Source organism: Chelmon rostratus, chromosome 4 (assembly GCF_017976325.1).
Source record: "Chelmon rostratus isolate fCheRos1 chromosome 4, fCheRos1.pri, whole genome shotgun sequence".
Taxonomy (NCBI): Eukaryota; Metazoa; Chordata; class Actinopteri; order Chaetodontiformes; family Chaetodontidae; genus Chelmon; species Chelmon rostratus.
In genome coordinates, this window is record NC_055661.1 from 7,143,376 (window position 1) to 7,159,815 (window position 16,440).

General features: G+C 41.1%; 1 protein-coding gene and 1 non-coding gene across 3 annotated transcripts; both read left to right on the forward strand.

Moving 5' to 3' along the window:
• Positions 1-654: 654 nt before the first annotated feature.
• Positions 655-726, forward strand: trnah-gug. Its single transcript has one exon. It is a non-coding gene; the product is annotated as a tRNA-His (tRNA).
• Positions 727-4,253: 3,527 nt separating this feature from the next.
• On the forward strand, positions 4,254-14,386 carry depdc1a (DEP domain containing 1a). Of its 2 annotated transcripts, XM_041935091.1 has the most exons (12): positions 4,254-4,422; positions 5,695-5,960; positions 6,083-6,227; positions 6,416-6,540; positions 6,783-6,913; positions 7,157-7,204; positions 7,593-7,730; positions 8,150-9,118; positions 10,685-10,857; positions 11,088-11,264; positions 11,620-11,826; positions 12,569-14,386. In XM_041935091.1, exons 1-12 carry the CDS (start codon positions 4,369-4,371, stop codon positions 12,695-12,697), a joined length of 2,562 nt encoding a protein of 853 aa, XP_041791025.1. In that variant the 5' UTR covers positions 4,254-4,368; the 3' UTR covers positions 12,698-14,386. The 2 variants fall into 2 exon arrangements, with proteins under 2 accessions (XP_041791025.1, XP_041791027.1); XM_041935093.1 differs by lacking the exon at positions 8,150-9,118.
• Positions 14,387-16,440: the final 2,054 nt, after the last annotated feature.

The window sequence follows — 16,440 nt, forward strand, 5'->3', positions numbered from 1 at the left end:
ACTGCTAACTATCAACGTCAGTAGCTGCGCACCAACACCAGCAAACGTTAAACACGTTTCCTTCAACAACATACTAAAGCACGATCTAGTTTGAAATTCAGTCCGGTTGTTAAAACAGCCAATGGTGGTAGAGGGTTGACTGCGTCTTGTCCAATAGGCAAAGAGAATGGGTCGAATCTGTATGAATACACTGCTATAGACCAATCAGATATCGACTAGATTTTTAAACTGTCGTAAGCCGCGCCCATAGTCAGAGAGACAAATAAAACGAAGCTGTATCACCCTAAACGTATTTTTGATGCCTTTAAAGCAATTAATTTATTATCTCACTTATTCGACCTACGCCTAAAGAAATGCTTAGAACAAGAAGCAAAATGTGGCTGTTCAAAAAGTCCCTAGAGTAGAACACATGAGTGGTTTACATCTCTCCTCTAAACCAGTTTGTGGTCCATCTTTTTGCTACTGAGTGATCGTTCTGTGTATACGGTCTTTGCTTCAATGTCCACATTATTGCTCACTCGTGCTGAAGTGTTTTAGATAGTAACTTATTTTTGTGCCTGAGTCATGTTTTAACACATAACAAAAATTGTTCACTACTAGAGCAGCGAACTCTATCGATTGAATCAGAAACAGGATCCATCCAAAAGACAGCTCGCCGTGATCGTATAGTGGTTAGTACTCTGCGTTGTGGCCGCAGCAACCCCGGTTCGAATCCGGGTCACGGCAGTTTTTTGAGGAGATACATAATGCATTCTTGATAGAAGGAACAAGTCTTGACAAAACACACGCAATTACTAATAAAAATGCAATGTTGAGTATTATTAAGCTACAAATCAAATCCCATAATGTTAAATAGCATTGCAAGTAAATAAACGTTTCTTTAGAAGGTCATTATTTTCATTTTTTATTTGAATTTATTTCATTCCACTACAATTCAGAGGGAAATATTATACTTTCTGCTACATTTATGCGATTCTTTATCTGTACTTTAAGTACATCTGGATGCTTATACTTTAACTTAAGTTAAAGGTTTTAACTTGTGACGGAGTATTTCTGTGGTACTGACACTTTTACTTGGACACTGTATTTTATTATTCATATTTTGCTCATGTGCAATTCAAAATCCACTGTAAAATTAAGCCAACATGCACAAGGCAATATTTTTCATACTGATCTGTATATGATGTAGATGACCTCTATAGTTGATTTTGTTTTGTATCTTTTTCCACTTCTGTTACTTGTATTTTTTGTGAAAGTAGTGAATTTCCCCCAGCATGGCTCGATAAATTCTTATCTTATCTTAACTTATCTTAAGTAAAAAAAAATATAGTAGTTCTTCTACCAATGAAAATGTTACTTTACTTAACTGCCATTAATATATTATTTTACAGAATTATGTTTGTGAACTCTTAGTCTGCCAAGTAAGTAGCATTTGTTGCCAAATAAATGCACTTGAGTGAAAAGTCTCATATTTTCTGAAATGCTGTACATTATATGACGTAGCATCAAATGGGAAAAATGCAAGCACCTCAAAATTGTATGTAAGTGCAGTACTAAAATGAAAAACTTCCCCACTGAGTTTATTATAAGTTGCCTTTTTAATAAATGTATATGCAGGAAGTGTTGAGACCAGGTGTGGTTCAGTGGTTCAAACCCACTATGAAATAGGCAGGAATCAAAGACCTTTGCATAGAAACACACCTCCTGAAAAAGGATAATTGCACGCTACTAATTTTCAAAAAGGGCACTACACACTCAAAGAGGCGGGGGGTGACCCACATGTAAAACCAGTGCTATAGTGACGACCACATTACTAATAACATCTGTTGCAAGGTTTGTTTAATAGGCCATTGAGACATTGTAACCATGATAACTTCTATTAATAAAACATTTTTTCAAAAGCAAAAGGGTATTACAGTAACAGAAGGTTAATATATAAATACAATTATATAATAAGATTAGAGCTTTGTCCACGAGATTCAGCTTTGCCTTCTGAAAATATTTGAACCCACAAGCTGTGGCTTGAGATGTCCAAACGGTAGGTTCCCATGATGACCAGCTGGGGGCAGCCGTGCTCAGGGATTCAGTATAAACCAGTATTTTCGTCCAAAAAGTATAATCCACTTTCAAGGCCTTGTATCGCATTGTAAAATACCATATTTTGAATGGATATTGAGGCGATCATCATTGAGTCTTAGATAGCAGAGACAACTTGTTTTGAACAAAGAAAACAGTGTTCTTTATTTTTACCTAAATGGTTTAACAGTTAAACTTGTTATAAACTTGTAAACTTCTATTAAAATGATCAGAACAGGGGAATGAAGCACACAGTGCTACACACACATGGCAGCTTGTGGCATAAATTCAGGGCATTATAAGACACTGATAAAATTCATCAAAATAAACAAATAATAATAATGATGACAAAATTTCAAATGTGCTTCCAGCATCTTCCAGAAGAGTAGCGGGTTTGGCATTTTTCTTTTTCAGTGATTGTAAAGGTATACATGTGAAGACTTCCACTTTGTTGTCATCACACACATCCATCACCGGACTCTGGGGACAATCATTTATTTGGTCTTAAACAACCTTGACTTTTATGACACATGTTGAATAAATAAATTGAAATAAAATGGCACAAAAGCAAAGTATAAAAACAACATTATCATCACTCAGATGATCAACATGTAGTATGATGCTGCCTCAATTCAAATGATACATTGTATTCAAGTCAAACATTACTGTAAATGGCATGCTTGTGAAAGGTACCTCAGGATAACACACATTAAAGTAACAAATGTGTTCTTTCCATTAGCTGTTGACACGCCTTTGAACAAAAGTAGAAACTTACAGGTAAGTGTATCAGCAAATCACATGGCAGCAACTCAATGCATTTAGGCATGTAGACATGGTAAAGATGATCTGCTGCAGTTCAAACCGAGCATCAGAATGGGGAAGAAAGGTGATTTAAGTGACTTTGAACTTGGCATGGCTGTTGGTGCCAGACGGGCTGGTCTGAGTATTTCAGAAACTGCTGATCTACTGGGATTTTCACGCACAACCATCTTGAGGGTTTACAGAGAATGGTCCGAAAAAGAGAAAATATCTAGTGAGCGGCAGTTCTATGGGCGAAAATGCCTTGTTGATGCCAGAGGTCAGAGGAGAATGGCCAGACTGGTTCGAGCTGATAGAAAAGCAACAGTAACTCCAAAAACCACTCATTACAACCAAGGTATGCAGAAGAGCATCTCTGAACACACAACATGTCGAACCTTGAGGCAAATGGGCTACAGCAGCAGAAGACCACACCGCGTGCCACTCCTGTCAGATAAGAACAGGAAACTGAGGCTACAATTCGCACAGGCTCACCAAAACTGGACAACAGAAGATTGGAAAAAACGTTGCCTGGTCTGATGAGTCTCGATTTCTGCTGTGACATTCAGATGGTAGGGTCAGAATTTGGCGTCAACAACATGAAAGCATGGATCCATCCTGCCTTGTATCAACAGTTCAGGCTGGTGGTGGTGGAGTAATGGTGTGGGGGATATTTCCTTGGCAAACTTTGGGCCCCTTAGTACCAATTGAGCATCGTTTCAATGCCACAGCCTACCTGAGTGTTGCTCACCATGTCCATCCCTTTATGACCACAGTGTGCCCATCTTCTGATGGCCACTTCCGGCAGGATAACACACCATGTCATAAAGCAAAGCAAAAAGCTGGAATTATTGTGTTAGTAGGCTACTGGCTGCATACATTAGCATGTGTATTGCAGTGGCTTGGGCAAACCCCACCCTCCTAACATCTATCCCTTTGAAAAGTTTCTAACCTCCACTGTCTCTGTCTGACCCCCCACCACTCTCTCTCTGCCTTTAACGGATGATCACCACATAAGGCCTGTTAAGAAATGCTAATGTAAATTCCAAGTGAGTGTGAGACAGTGAATGCATTAAAGTTGACTCCACACTTATTGCTGACCCTGCAGCTCCTCCCCTGTTCCCGTCGGCAAACTGCAGCACAGCAAACAGCGTCACAGAACGTTTGGTTTTGAATGTGCGGTGGCTGAGAACGTACTCGTGGTCCTTAAAGTAAAAACAAAAAACACAGTAAATCAGATGTTTTTAAGTTAAGATCTGCTGCCATCAGTTTGTTTTGATTCGCCACTCTCCTCAATTCGAGCCTGATCACGTGACCTGTGCGCCGACCAATCCTGTGTCAGAAAAGCACGGCTCGTAATTTTGAACAGACGGAGAGGCTCAATGCAGCCACACGTAAGATGGTTGTTAAACATCCGTAAATCCCTCGTCGCGTAATGGATATTTTTCCTTGTCATATCTGCTGAAGTGAAAACTTTAGCGCTGTCTGTTTCTAATGAATATGAGTTCTCACGTTATCACCCCTGGACCGTACCGAGCCACAAAACTGGTAAGTTAACGTTGGCTGATAGTAGCTTGCGGATATGGTCACGATACCTAGCTAATCTAGTTAGCTTAGTTCATGCGAAAAAATATCGTCAACGGCAGCACTATAGCTGTTAACTGTGTTAAGATAAACGTCACGCAACCAACGTTAATTCATCTTAATTGTCCTCTTGTCCAGTACCTGGCTTTGTCTCAAGACTTAAAATGTTTTAGAAACTATGGCTGCGCCTAACGACTGTTGTCATTGTCGTGAATATGACGTTACGTAGGATCCTCTCAATCAATCGTTTAATCTTTTGGTCAGTTAAATGGTTTGTCCGACCAACAGTCCAAAACCTAATGATGTCATATTAACTATTAAAACCTGAGAGAGGTAGAATCATTAATATTCGCTAACCAAAATCTTAACTTTTATCTACTTTTATCTCACAATTTTGGTGGCAACACTAAGTGATTCCCTGTCAGTCATCTAGATAGATTTAATATATTAATTGTTTCAGCGCTGTTAAAACTAACTCGTCAAATCCAGCGCCCGGTCAGTGAATTTCAGTTGCCCTCTTTTTGGTATACAGCTTTGAAAAACTATAATTGAGTTATTTTGACATAGCTTCACTCTTAACCAATTAGTCATACAAATAGATGCTGAGCAGTAAGTCAGTCAGTATGAACTGAGGCAGGGATGACAACACATTGGTCAGATAGGCCAGGCCTGCAACTGAAAATAAGTTTCATTGTTGATCCATTTATTTCATCATTTTTTAAATCTTTAAAATATGAAAAGACGGTGGAAAATGCCTCTCACAGTGTCAGAGTTTGAAAACAAGGTAGTGGCTTCTAATTGCCTTTTCTTTTTCTTTTTTTTTCATGACTGAAGGTTCGCAACTGAGATATTCAACTTAATGTGCTTTGAAGTTAAAAATAGTCTGATGGTCAAAATTTCAGCCGGTCAGCCACAGTTGTAGCACAAACTTTACAACGATCTTTGAGCTGTGGCTCCTGGATGACCCAGAGGAAGGCCTCAAGCCAAAACTGTTGGTTTCACAATAAACATGTTAGTTATACTACAAGTGTTGCTGTTTCCCTGTACGACCACTCGTCGATGAATTGACTAATAATTTCAACACGTCTTTGTTCTCTCTTTTGTTTGTCCTCACTGTGGGGAACTTTGTCTGAGAAGAGCGCAGTGTCAGTCAGAACACATAGTTTGACTCTTAAAGTTAAATTGGATAGTGACATAAGTTAGTCTGTACCTAACTCCCTTTCTTTTCTTTTTCAGTGGAATGAGGTGACTCGTTTGTTTCGGGCTGGTATGCCCCTCAGGAAACACCGGCAGAACTTTCGGCACTACTCCTCCTGCTTCACCGCCTCTGCCGCTGTGGAATGGCTTCACCAGCTGCTCCGCAGCAACAGCAATTTTGGCCCTGATGTCACCAGGCAGCAGACGGTGCAGCTCCTCAAGAAATTTCTGAAGAACCATGTGATTGAAGATGTGAAGGGTCGCTGGGGCTCAGAGGATCTGGAGGACAACACTGTGCTGTACAAGTAGGCAGAGTTTTGGAGAAACTTGCTTTTATACACAATTTTGAAAAATATGTGTAAAGGTTGATGGTGGTTGTGCTCACACAAACACAGTGACACAGTCTATGTCCTGTCTTTTCCCCCAGATTCCCCTCGACTTCTCCTCTAAAGCCCATTCCCTGTCCCGCTCCAACCTCGGCTCCAAGCTCCATTAAGAAAAGGCCGTCATTCAGGGACAAGGAAGGTTTCTTCAGGTTTAAGAGTATGAAGAAGCATGAAAAGGAGACACAGGTGAGCTAGACTGGACATTGATTATTATATGTATGTTACATACAAATGAATCCTAAACATTAGATGTATACTAATATGAATACATTTCAAAACAAAACGTCAGGTTACAGCTGTAGCTTTGAGGTATGGTCTAAATGTGAAAAATACCTCATTGTGTGATGGTGATTTGTGTTCTTTGGGCCTTCCAGGAAAATGTAGATCCTGCCTTCCAGCCAGCAGGAGATAATAAGCCAACAGGAGAGCAGCAGATGCAGCGACGAGAGCTGACAGTGGAGGATGAACAGGAGATCTGGAGAGACATCACTCTGACCCAGTATGAACACACACACTGAGCTGAAGAAAACCCTTTACTTTTTGTGTCATAAACATCTACAGCATGGATTATTACATTATTACCAGAATAAAGTGACAAGTTTATCTCAAAGCACATTTCCTTTTATTTTAATAACATGTAGAATAAATTAGGAAGAATGTGATGCATGAGGCAAAAGGTTGAAGGCCAGAGAGCGGACAGATTTTTGTGTGTGTAACTAAACACTGTGTGCTGTCTTTCAGCCTGCAGAGGATTCTGGGTGTCGCATCTCTTGATGAGGTTTTAGACCAACGTTGCATAAACCCACAGAACATCATCCATAACATGACCAAAGTCAACAAGCATGGAGTGGTCACACTGGACGACAAGACCAGTAGGTTTATACGTCAACAAAAAAACTCACACATCACAAGCTATTTATAAGCTATAGTTGTATTCAAATTAGTTTTCTCTATTCAGCCCTTATAATTGAACACATCTTTCACTGGATACTGAGATTGTCGTCACAATATACTCAACACTATAAAAGAATTGTAGTCAGTCGAATGGCTTACATTCTTAGGACTCACAATATACTGTAACTGGCAATCAATCCATCTGTTAATCATCTCTTTAGATGACCTCCCACACTGGGTTTTGTCTGCCATGAAGAGCCTGGCCAACTGTGAGTAGCAGCAACCGAGGGACACCTTTGTCCTGCATAATCATTGAAGAATTGAGGGTTTTTTGTTTGTTTAGTTTAGTTTTTAAATGTAATTTTGGACCTATATTTTGAATTCGTTAAGCTTGATAAATAAATGAATTACTTTCTGTACTGTGTATTCTCAGGCATCTCACCTGTTTTCATTATAATTTAATCATGTGTCACAGTCAGTAAAATAAACACCTTTTTGGTTCATTTTTGTATAGATGTTTAGAATTCAATGTGAAGGTAGAGAAATCAAACTCCTACATAGGTTTGTGTTGGGATTCTGAATGTAATTAGAGAAGTAAAAGCTTTCAAATAGCGTACACTTCTGTGAAAGCTGAAGTAACCTGCTGTTTATTTCCAGGGCCGAAGTACGACAGCGCACAGCCGTCCTATCCCGGCTTTGAGAGAGATGTCTTCAAAACCGTGTCTGATTACTTCTACAGCCTTCCACAACCGTTACTCACATACGAACTGTACGAACTATTTATCAACATCCTGGGTAGGTATTTTGGACTAATTTTATTAAGATGTCGGTTGTTGCTCCTGACCCTGAGACAGCAGTTAAATGAAAGTGCTTTTAAAAGGCTCATTTCTAGTGTTGCAGGGAAAGGATGTTCAAGATGACCGGATTATCTACAGGATCCTGTGCTCTTGTGTGCTTTGACCTCTAACAGTGCCTTTTGAGTGCTAACAGAGGTTTTGGTTTTTGTCACTTCTGTTTGTGGAGTCCTAACAGCAATATGAGCAGCTGTGCTCTCTGTGTGTATGCCTGTTATGTGTTGTCTCTGACCAGCTCATGGTCCTGTTTGTACAGTAAAAGTTTGAAGTAACAAAGCCTCTCCCTCCCCTTCACTGTCTGCTTGCACTGACCCTCTGCCTGCACCACTTGGCTCTCTCTGTCTCTGCTTCTGCTCTCAGTGTTTTGTGGGTATGTCGCAGCACCCACAGTACACCAGCGTGGGAAACGCAAGAAGCCTGACCTCCCAACAGCCCCTCCTCCAGCCAAGGCATCTTTCCGCTCCACAGAGTGTCTCCTCCTGTCGCTGCTCAGACAGGGGACATGTGATGAGACAGAGTCGCCGATGAGAGAGGTGCTTGGTGGGAAGCTTCAGTCACGCCTGGCAGCGCTGAAAGGAGGCATTTCCAGTACAGGTGACAGTCAGTTAGGAGGCAGCTGCATGAGTATAGTTGGTTCCACAAGGCCTCAAACTAGGAGTTGCTCATTGGAAACTATCCTAGATGACTCTGCCCCTCTCACCCGGCAACAGCTGTTCTTGTCCAATGACAGCCTGGCATCCTGCGCCTATAGCAACAGGAGCCAGGATGACAGCCCTGTCATCACAACCCTACACAGCTGCACCGACTCTACATCTGTTCTGTGTGAAAGTGCTCCAGGACCCACAACCAGAAATAGGCTATCTGTGGTTTCTACAGCAGGACTGTCAGGTGCTCCGAGGTCACGCCCTTTGCGGCCACGCAGCGTAGGGAGCTGTCTGGACATTGTCATAGAAACCAGGGAGGAAGATGTCATGGAGACCAAGTGGCAGGGCCGAGCAACCAGCTGCCTCAACGTGAACACTCCTGCAGAACAGTATCATTCTTCCTCTGCTTCCCATCCTCCCTCGTTGCCCTCCTATCATCCTCTCTCCTCCTTCTCTTCATCTGCTATGACCAAAGTACAAGGGTCTCACGCTGCTACCAGACCCAGTGGACCCAGAGCCGCCTCCAGTACCTCAAATCTTCGGACACTCCCTGCACCTGCTGTTGTCCGGCGCTGCCTCAGCTCTCTAGACGTGTCAAAGCCGTCTCTTCCTGTTTCATTGTTCAAACCGCCTATCTGTGTGCCCACCAGCAAATCCCAGCCCCCCCAACCCAAACGTGAGCACAGTAAGAGCCTCTCTCCTCTACCTGTCTGTGTGTTTGCATGTCTATCAATGTCTAATCAAACTAACTCCATCTAACCACTACTGGTCTGCAAAGTGGCAACTGCTGTTGAACTTGAAAGGGTGAAGTCAAGGTGATGATTTCACTTTTTGGTGGTCTGTGTTATCAAGGATCATAGAGCTCATCTACAACTTGTTCAGCTTTAGTTTAGATGGCTTAAGGTACGCAGCGCGTTATAAGTTGCTTGCTTTTGTATTTCCTCTCTGCTACTTTTGATTTTTACTCTGCTTTACCACGTCTTCTTTGATTTAGGCAAAAGACAAAGTGGACCTGCTAAAATGGACACTGGGAATATTAAAGATTAAAAAAAAATATTCAATAATAATGGCTGTGGTGAAAGAGGCATTGAAAGAACTTGAGAATTTAGACAGCATTTGGTGATTCCTAAAGGTATATGCTACTGTACTTCTAACAAGCTCAACAAAAAACAAGCCTCTGACCACAAGATTTTGTAATAGTGCTGTAAATGAAGGCATTGAACCAGACAGTCCTGATCCACCATATACTATGTGCATGGATATGTCCTGGAACTCGTCGAAGCCGTCTCCAGGGGTAAGCTAGCCTGATGTTAGCTGACAGCAGGAAACTACATTCACTTGGTTATAAATTCAGATGACACAGCTTTCATAATTAGGAACAGGTAGCTAGCAGACATACTCAGCCTTAAAACTGTATTGGCAACTAACATTTGATAAAAATGACATTAGTAACCAACTGTTTGTAGCAGGTAAGCTAGCATTAATGTTGGTTCACGATTATCAGAGCATAGTAAGATGAACAGTGCACCAGACTAACAGACGCAGATAACATTATCCAAAGTTACCTGAAATATTGGATTTATAACTTAGTTCATATTGTAGCATTTGAAGATGTCCCGTCATGACATTCTCCTGTTTGAGCACAACACCAGCATCTGCTTCTTGCCTGGGCTGCCTGTTTTCCCAGCAGAAGAAGTCCACCGCCTGGCAGTAGCTTATTTATGCTTAAACGCTACTGTATAGAGTCTGGAGTTGGTAAATGTACTGTGTTCTGAAGGGTGATAAGCTATTCTGTCTGTTTAGAAAAAGCTTTTCAAAAGCAAAAATGATCAGATCTGTGACATTGAAGTTAAAAATCTTTATGGAAAATATTCATGTTTATTCAGCATGAAATTTTATGAATGGATGCGTTCCAGAAGATATCCATGCATGCACGTTATATTGTCCTGGATCAGGGCTATGAATGGGATGCACATCCTTTTATTAGCATATTACAATACATAAAATGTTTATAAATCTTACCTGACTCCTCTTGTACTGTAGCTGTAGTTGATTAATCTTGTCATCAGTCCATTCTTCCATCAATCCATTCATCCATTCGTTTATATCTAATCTAGTGAATGTGACGTAGCAGTAATGGATGAATGTGGCCACAGAGTTATTCACCTGCTGTTTGTTTCCGGGCCGGTTGTACCACAGAACTCATCTGCGTCATATCTGTTACTGTATGACCATGTGTGTATGTGTACAGGCCTTCTCCAGCCTCAGTGTGAGCGTGTGGCTGTCGAGGCCCTGCAGCTTTGCACTCTGCTCCTCCCCCCCGCCTCCCGCAGGAAGTTACAGCTCCTCATGAGGATGATGTCACGCATCAGTCAGAATGTGGACATGCCTCGGCTCCACCCCGCCATCGGTACCCGAACGCTGGTGAGGCACAAAACCGATGTGACGTCCTTTCCTCGAGAACTAACAAACAACATACATTTGTCCCCCTGTAACAGTTTCCTTCCTGGAGAACAGTGACACATTATCTTCACCTTTCATTTTTTTCAATTATGTTTTTACTTTCCACTGTTCTTTTGTTTTTTTAGTGACTGGTTTGAGTGTTTGTCTTTGTTTACCTGTCTTCTCTCTGTTTTTTGTGTTTCTCCTTCCAGATGGTTCACACGTTTTCAGCCTGTGTCTTGGGCAGCGCTGTGGAGTGTGATCTGGACGAGCTGTTAGCTACCAGACTGGTGTCATTTCTAATGGACCATCAACAAAGCATTCTCTCTGTCCCGGAGTACCTGCTCACTGCTATCACTGACTATATACAGTACCTTCGCACAGCACAGGTACATCCTGATAACTGCTGCAGTAGCAGGCTATGTAGGACAGCATATTTGTAGACACAGACAAGTTTTTGACAGTCTTAAAAAATGAAATGTACAGTGCAGATGTGACCTCCTACATATAGAGAGTATAAATTCTGGAAGTTGTGCTACTTACTATGGACTCAAAGCAATTTTCATTTAGTATTTTGAGTTGATTTCGCAGTGTGAAATGTGTAAAAATGTAGTTGAAAGTAGGGCTGTCCAGAATGTTCTATTTTCACATTTGAAGCTTCTGTTGAGGTTTTAGAATGAAGCCTTGAATATCTGTCGTCATCTACACAGACATACAGACGTTTTTCTCCTGTCCTGACCCCAGGTCCCGATCGACAGTGTTTCTAATGTTGATGGCAGCGATCCGGTTCCCGTTCCAATACCCGTCTACACGTTCTGCCATCAGATTAGCAGCGCTGAGTTTGAACAGCAAAAGCTGGCATCTTCCCAGAAAGCCATGGAGGAGTTGCTGGAGATGCTGCTGACAGACCAAAACATAAGTGAGAAAGACAGACGCAAGAAACTGAAGCAGGTAACAAAACATTCTTCTAATGCTCAGTCAGAAAAGAGTGTTATTACACAGTACTCAGTTTAACTGGGATATGGATGCGATCTGTCTGTTAATCAATCACCATTTAACTGGTAACCAAAATAAATCTGTAACTCCTGCTCCTCCACTATGCTAGTCTCTCTGCCACCTGCTAGAGCAGCTACACTTATTCCATGTCCTATTTCCGCCAGTGTTGCACATAGTTATGACGACTGGAAATGACCACTTCATATTTGTGCTTGTAGCCACTGAATAGTCATTTGTAACATTTTGCAGCAGTGTTTTCAGTGGGCTTCACACTCAGCTCTCATGACGTCAGCGTGAATGTTGGATCTGTTTTGGAAAGTTACAGAGGTGGTCAGACACAGGCCTCCTAATCCAACATTAGAGAGGTGTTGGGGGAGGGATTTATCTTAACGTCTTACCTGCTGCAGTGATGAAATGTGTACAGCGTGGCATCAGTGATACCACTGTTGCAGGTGGGCAGAGGGCAGTGAAACACTGCTGTTCAGCTTGGTGCTAAGTTACTCTCAAAGGCCCTGATAAACGGTACAGAACTGAGACTGATCACAGCTGAAGTTCTGTTTGTACTACATTTGGTCAGTGAAGAAGATCCATGCAGACCCTCATGGGCATATGGACAAAATATATATGAAATGTGTATTATGTGGCCATTTGGTCATGGAAAGTCACTCAATCCTGACTTTCATTGTCTTCGCTTTAGTTTCAGAAGCAGTACCCAGACATCTACAGTCGTCGGTTTCCCTCATCAGAGCGAGAAAACAACAAACCAAAGATTAAACCTCCCCTCCTCAACATCAAGAAGACCAAAGCTTTCAGCATCAGGAATTAAACTAACCATACAGGTGTCACCGTTATAGAAGCCACAGTCTTTGCATAGTTTTTGCTGCACTGCTACTGCACTGATACTAAGAGATTTGGAAAATTCACTTCTCTTTGCAGCCATTAACTTTTTCTTGTTACATTTGAAAAACCGTGATTCCTGTTGTGTCTCTTTCATGTGCTAATATGAGAGTTCATGCCGGCTGGAAGACTTCTACGATGGTAAATCTGTGTATTCATGTTGTGTGTATGTTTGTGATGTGTGTTGATAGCTGAGTAAGATAAAGGTAGGTAGTAGGACAGTGGCTCCTTAAAGAAGTTGCTGTGTTCAAGTATAACATGTTTATGAAGCAGGGATTCATTTTTGTTTTTTTGTTGTTGTTTTTCCTCTTTTTTTTTTGATCAGTCAGATTTTCTCTCTTCACCCATTTTATTTTCCTCCTCACCTGTCATCTCTACTATTGGCTGATTAGTGTGTGACCTGTGTGTGTGTGCATGTGTGTTAACAAGCTTCAGAGTGCATTGTGGGAGAAAAAAATATGCAATTCTGAGATCACTGGTCCATCTGGGAATAATTAGATTATAGATCTCTTTATTTATATGAACGATGACATTGGGAGAGTGCTAGAATATGTTTGCTTGAAGTGTTTCTCAACATGTTAGCAGTTTTTATAGACTTTACTGAACATTTAATAGCATAGAATCTTTTGAAATAAGCTTTTGTCTTTTGACATTTCTTTTTCTAAAACTTTTCAGCCCCTGGCTTTTCTTTTTCCTTCTGTTGCTTTCATTTGTGTGGTGCGTTTTTCAAGCATTTTTACAGAAATGTTTTAGGTTTTGTCAGTAGGTCTTTCAGCTTTTTCATGTACAACTGAGATATTTTAAATGGACCTTGTCTTTTCCCAGTTTCTTTTATTCCTTGCGTTTGTGTGTCTCATCTTGAACTCATCCCTGCTTAGTTTATTGGCAACAGAAATGTTTTGCACTGGATTTAGGCATTGTGAGTGGCCAGTAAGCTTACACCAATCATCACAGTGGTTAATTTATATATATATTTAATGCATATTAGACTCCCTAAAGATAAAGGTTTCACTAGACACTTGCCATAGTTTGGGTAAACAGTTGCTACTGCTCATCAATAAAGCATCATAAAGTGTTTTCTCATCAGCTACAGCATTAGGGTACAGAACACACATATGTGAATACAGGTGTATGACCATCACCTGCACATGCAAAATTCATATCACCAAAGCTGAACTTGCATGTGTAACCATACCCTTAATCAATTGAAAGCGGTGAAGTGTCTGTTGGCGGTACCTATTGCTTATAATGAGACTAGCTGGTGTTGGACAGCGTCCATTAATTTCAGTGACAGATGCTAACAGGTATTTAGTCGACTGAGATACAATACAGAACCCATCTTATGTCAAGTGTCTGAGGAAATGTTACAGGCTTGACTCAAAAGATCAAGCTGCTCTTTTTTTAAGTTATATGAAGTATTAGTTCTACCCTGATATGTTTGTCTATACCTCAGATCAGATGATGTGTGTGAATGTCTAACCATGTATTCACTCATCAGCAGTGTTTTTGGCAAAGACTTTTACAGTGGAGTGTATATTGTACACCTACACAGTTGTAGTCCTCTTCTACATTGTTTGCTATGCAAAGCCCTGGGAAATAAACCTGTTCAGCTGTTGTATTTCTGTGCCTTTGACCTGTTTCTGTTTGTGATTGTGCGCGTGAAGTGTGCAGTGTGCCATTATTCAGTATATCAGGCTGGCACACTGACATTAATAATTATATTCCCTCCACCCTTTATATTAAGTTGATACTCAACCAGAGCACCGGATACTTGAGTTATAAGTGGCTACTCTGAGGCTAACACTCACTGCCATATTTGCCTGACGAGGTTATATATTGAAATTCCAAATGGATAATTGAATTGAAGTTTAATCCACTTTAAACTTTCTAAACTGCCTATTTGAAAGTAATAATAATGCTGAACACACCCAAACTGTCCCATATATGTTTAAATAACGCTGTAAAAGTGGTTTTACTGCAAGGCTTGTAGGTCAAAATTGAAATGAACAGTTTGGTTTCATTGATTTCATTTGTTATTACTGTCTTCCACCAAATCTAATCTTCATTTTGCTGTGAAAAATCTCCCATTGCACACATAACTAGTAGACAATTATATGTTGACTGCTTTTCATGATGGTGAGCACATTGATGTTCTCAAAAGTGGGAGCCTTTTTAAGTTCCACTACCTTGTTGTATGTTAATTTGATTTAAGCATTACGTTGCCAGGATATTTGAGACTGTTTCATCTCTTCTGGAGAGAGACTTGGTCACAGCGGCAACAGCTATCTGACAGTCCACAGCCACACTTCAGCACAGTGTTGCTTTTGAGCTAAATGCTAACACGACAATGCTAACGTAATGTTTACCATTTTCACTAAATGTTAACAAATTTAATCAGCTTAATGTGGATGTACTCTTAGTTTGGCATGTCAGCATGCTAGCATATGCTAATAAGTACTGTGCAAAGTACAGCTGAGACTGATGTGGATGTCATTAGTTAGAAAGCGAAGTATTGGTTCATTAGTGGCCGGGGCAACGCAAGAGCCACTCGCGAAGAATTTCCCGTAAGAAATGAATGGGAAATTTCCTCAAATTTCAGCCTTTTTCAATTGTCCGCTGCTTCGCCATACTTTCTCCTAGAGACTTCATTCAAACTTTAAAACGCTGATGATTTTGTCGGGTCGAAATTAACCTCTGCACATTTTTTGATATCTTTTACGGTTTTCGAGCTATGACCATCTGAAGACCATAAAGTTTCTCAAAAAATGCTCAGAATTTCTCCCCCTAGAGTGGATGACATCATGAGTTAGAGTGACAGAGCCAGTGAGAAATCGCCTGAAATTGTTTTCTAAAATTGCCGTAAAATCCAAACGCTGAATAGGAGACACATCATTTTTGGATCTTTTTGTAGAAAAACCTTTCTTCTCTCGCCAAAGTTCAATTTGAAAGGGTTAGCCCCCACCAAATTTAAATAAAGAGGGATCTTGCACCAGCTGCCCTGCTCTGCTGCTCCATGTAAGGTGTGCTCCAACACACCTGATTCAAATGCTCAGCTCGTTACTGAGCTCTGCTGAGGCCTGATAACGAGCCATTCATTTGAATCAGGTGTGCTGGAGCAGGGTTACATCTAAAACATGCAGGGCAGTGGCACTCCAGGACCAGGCTTGAGAAACAGTGGTATAGATAACACCAGCAGCCCCCTCGTGCCACTGTCAAAATTTTGGCAGTGCCGGAATTGTCTAGTTTAATTTCTTACCTGATGATGACACTTGATGGAAAGTAAAGGGGTCACCAATGTTGGAACGCTCATCCACAGGGGAACATGAATGTCTGTACAACATTTCAAAGCAAGCCACAGATTAATGCTTAATGCTTGATTAAATATTTCACTCAAAACTACAAATGTCTAGCTCATGGAGGCACCGGATGAAAAGTCAGGAGATTGCGGAAGTCGTTAGGATTCCCCCTCTGGGGACCATGAATGTTTACACAAACGTCACGGCACTCCATCTAACAGTTGTTCAGATGCTTCGATCGCTGCCTGCGCGGCTAAAATCGACACAATTACAAATACAGCACAAAAAAAGCAAAGACAAATAGATGGAGCCGCTGAGAACCTTGGGGTGGAGCGATTGCATCAGGTTGGCTGTCACCACCCCTTGGCGGCCCTGC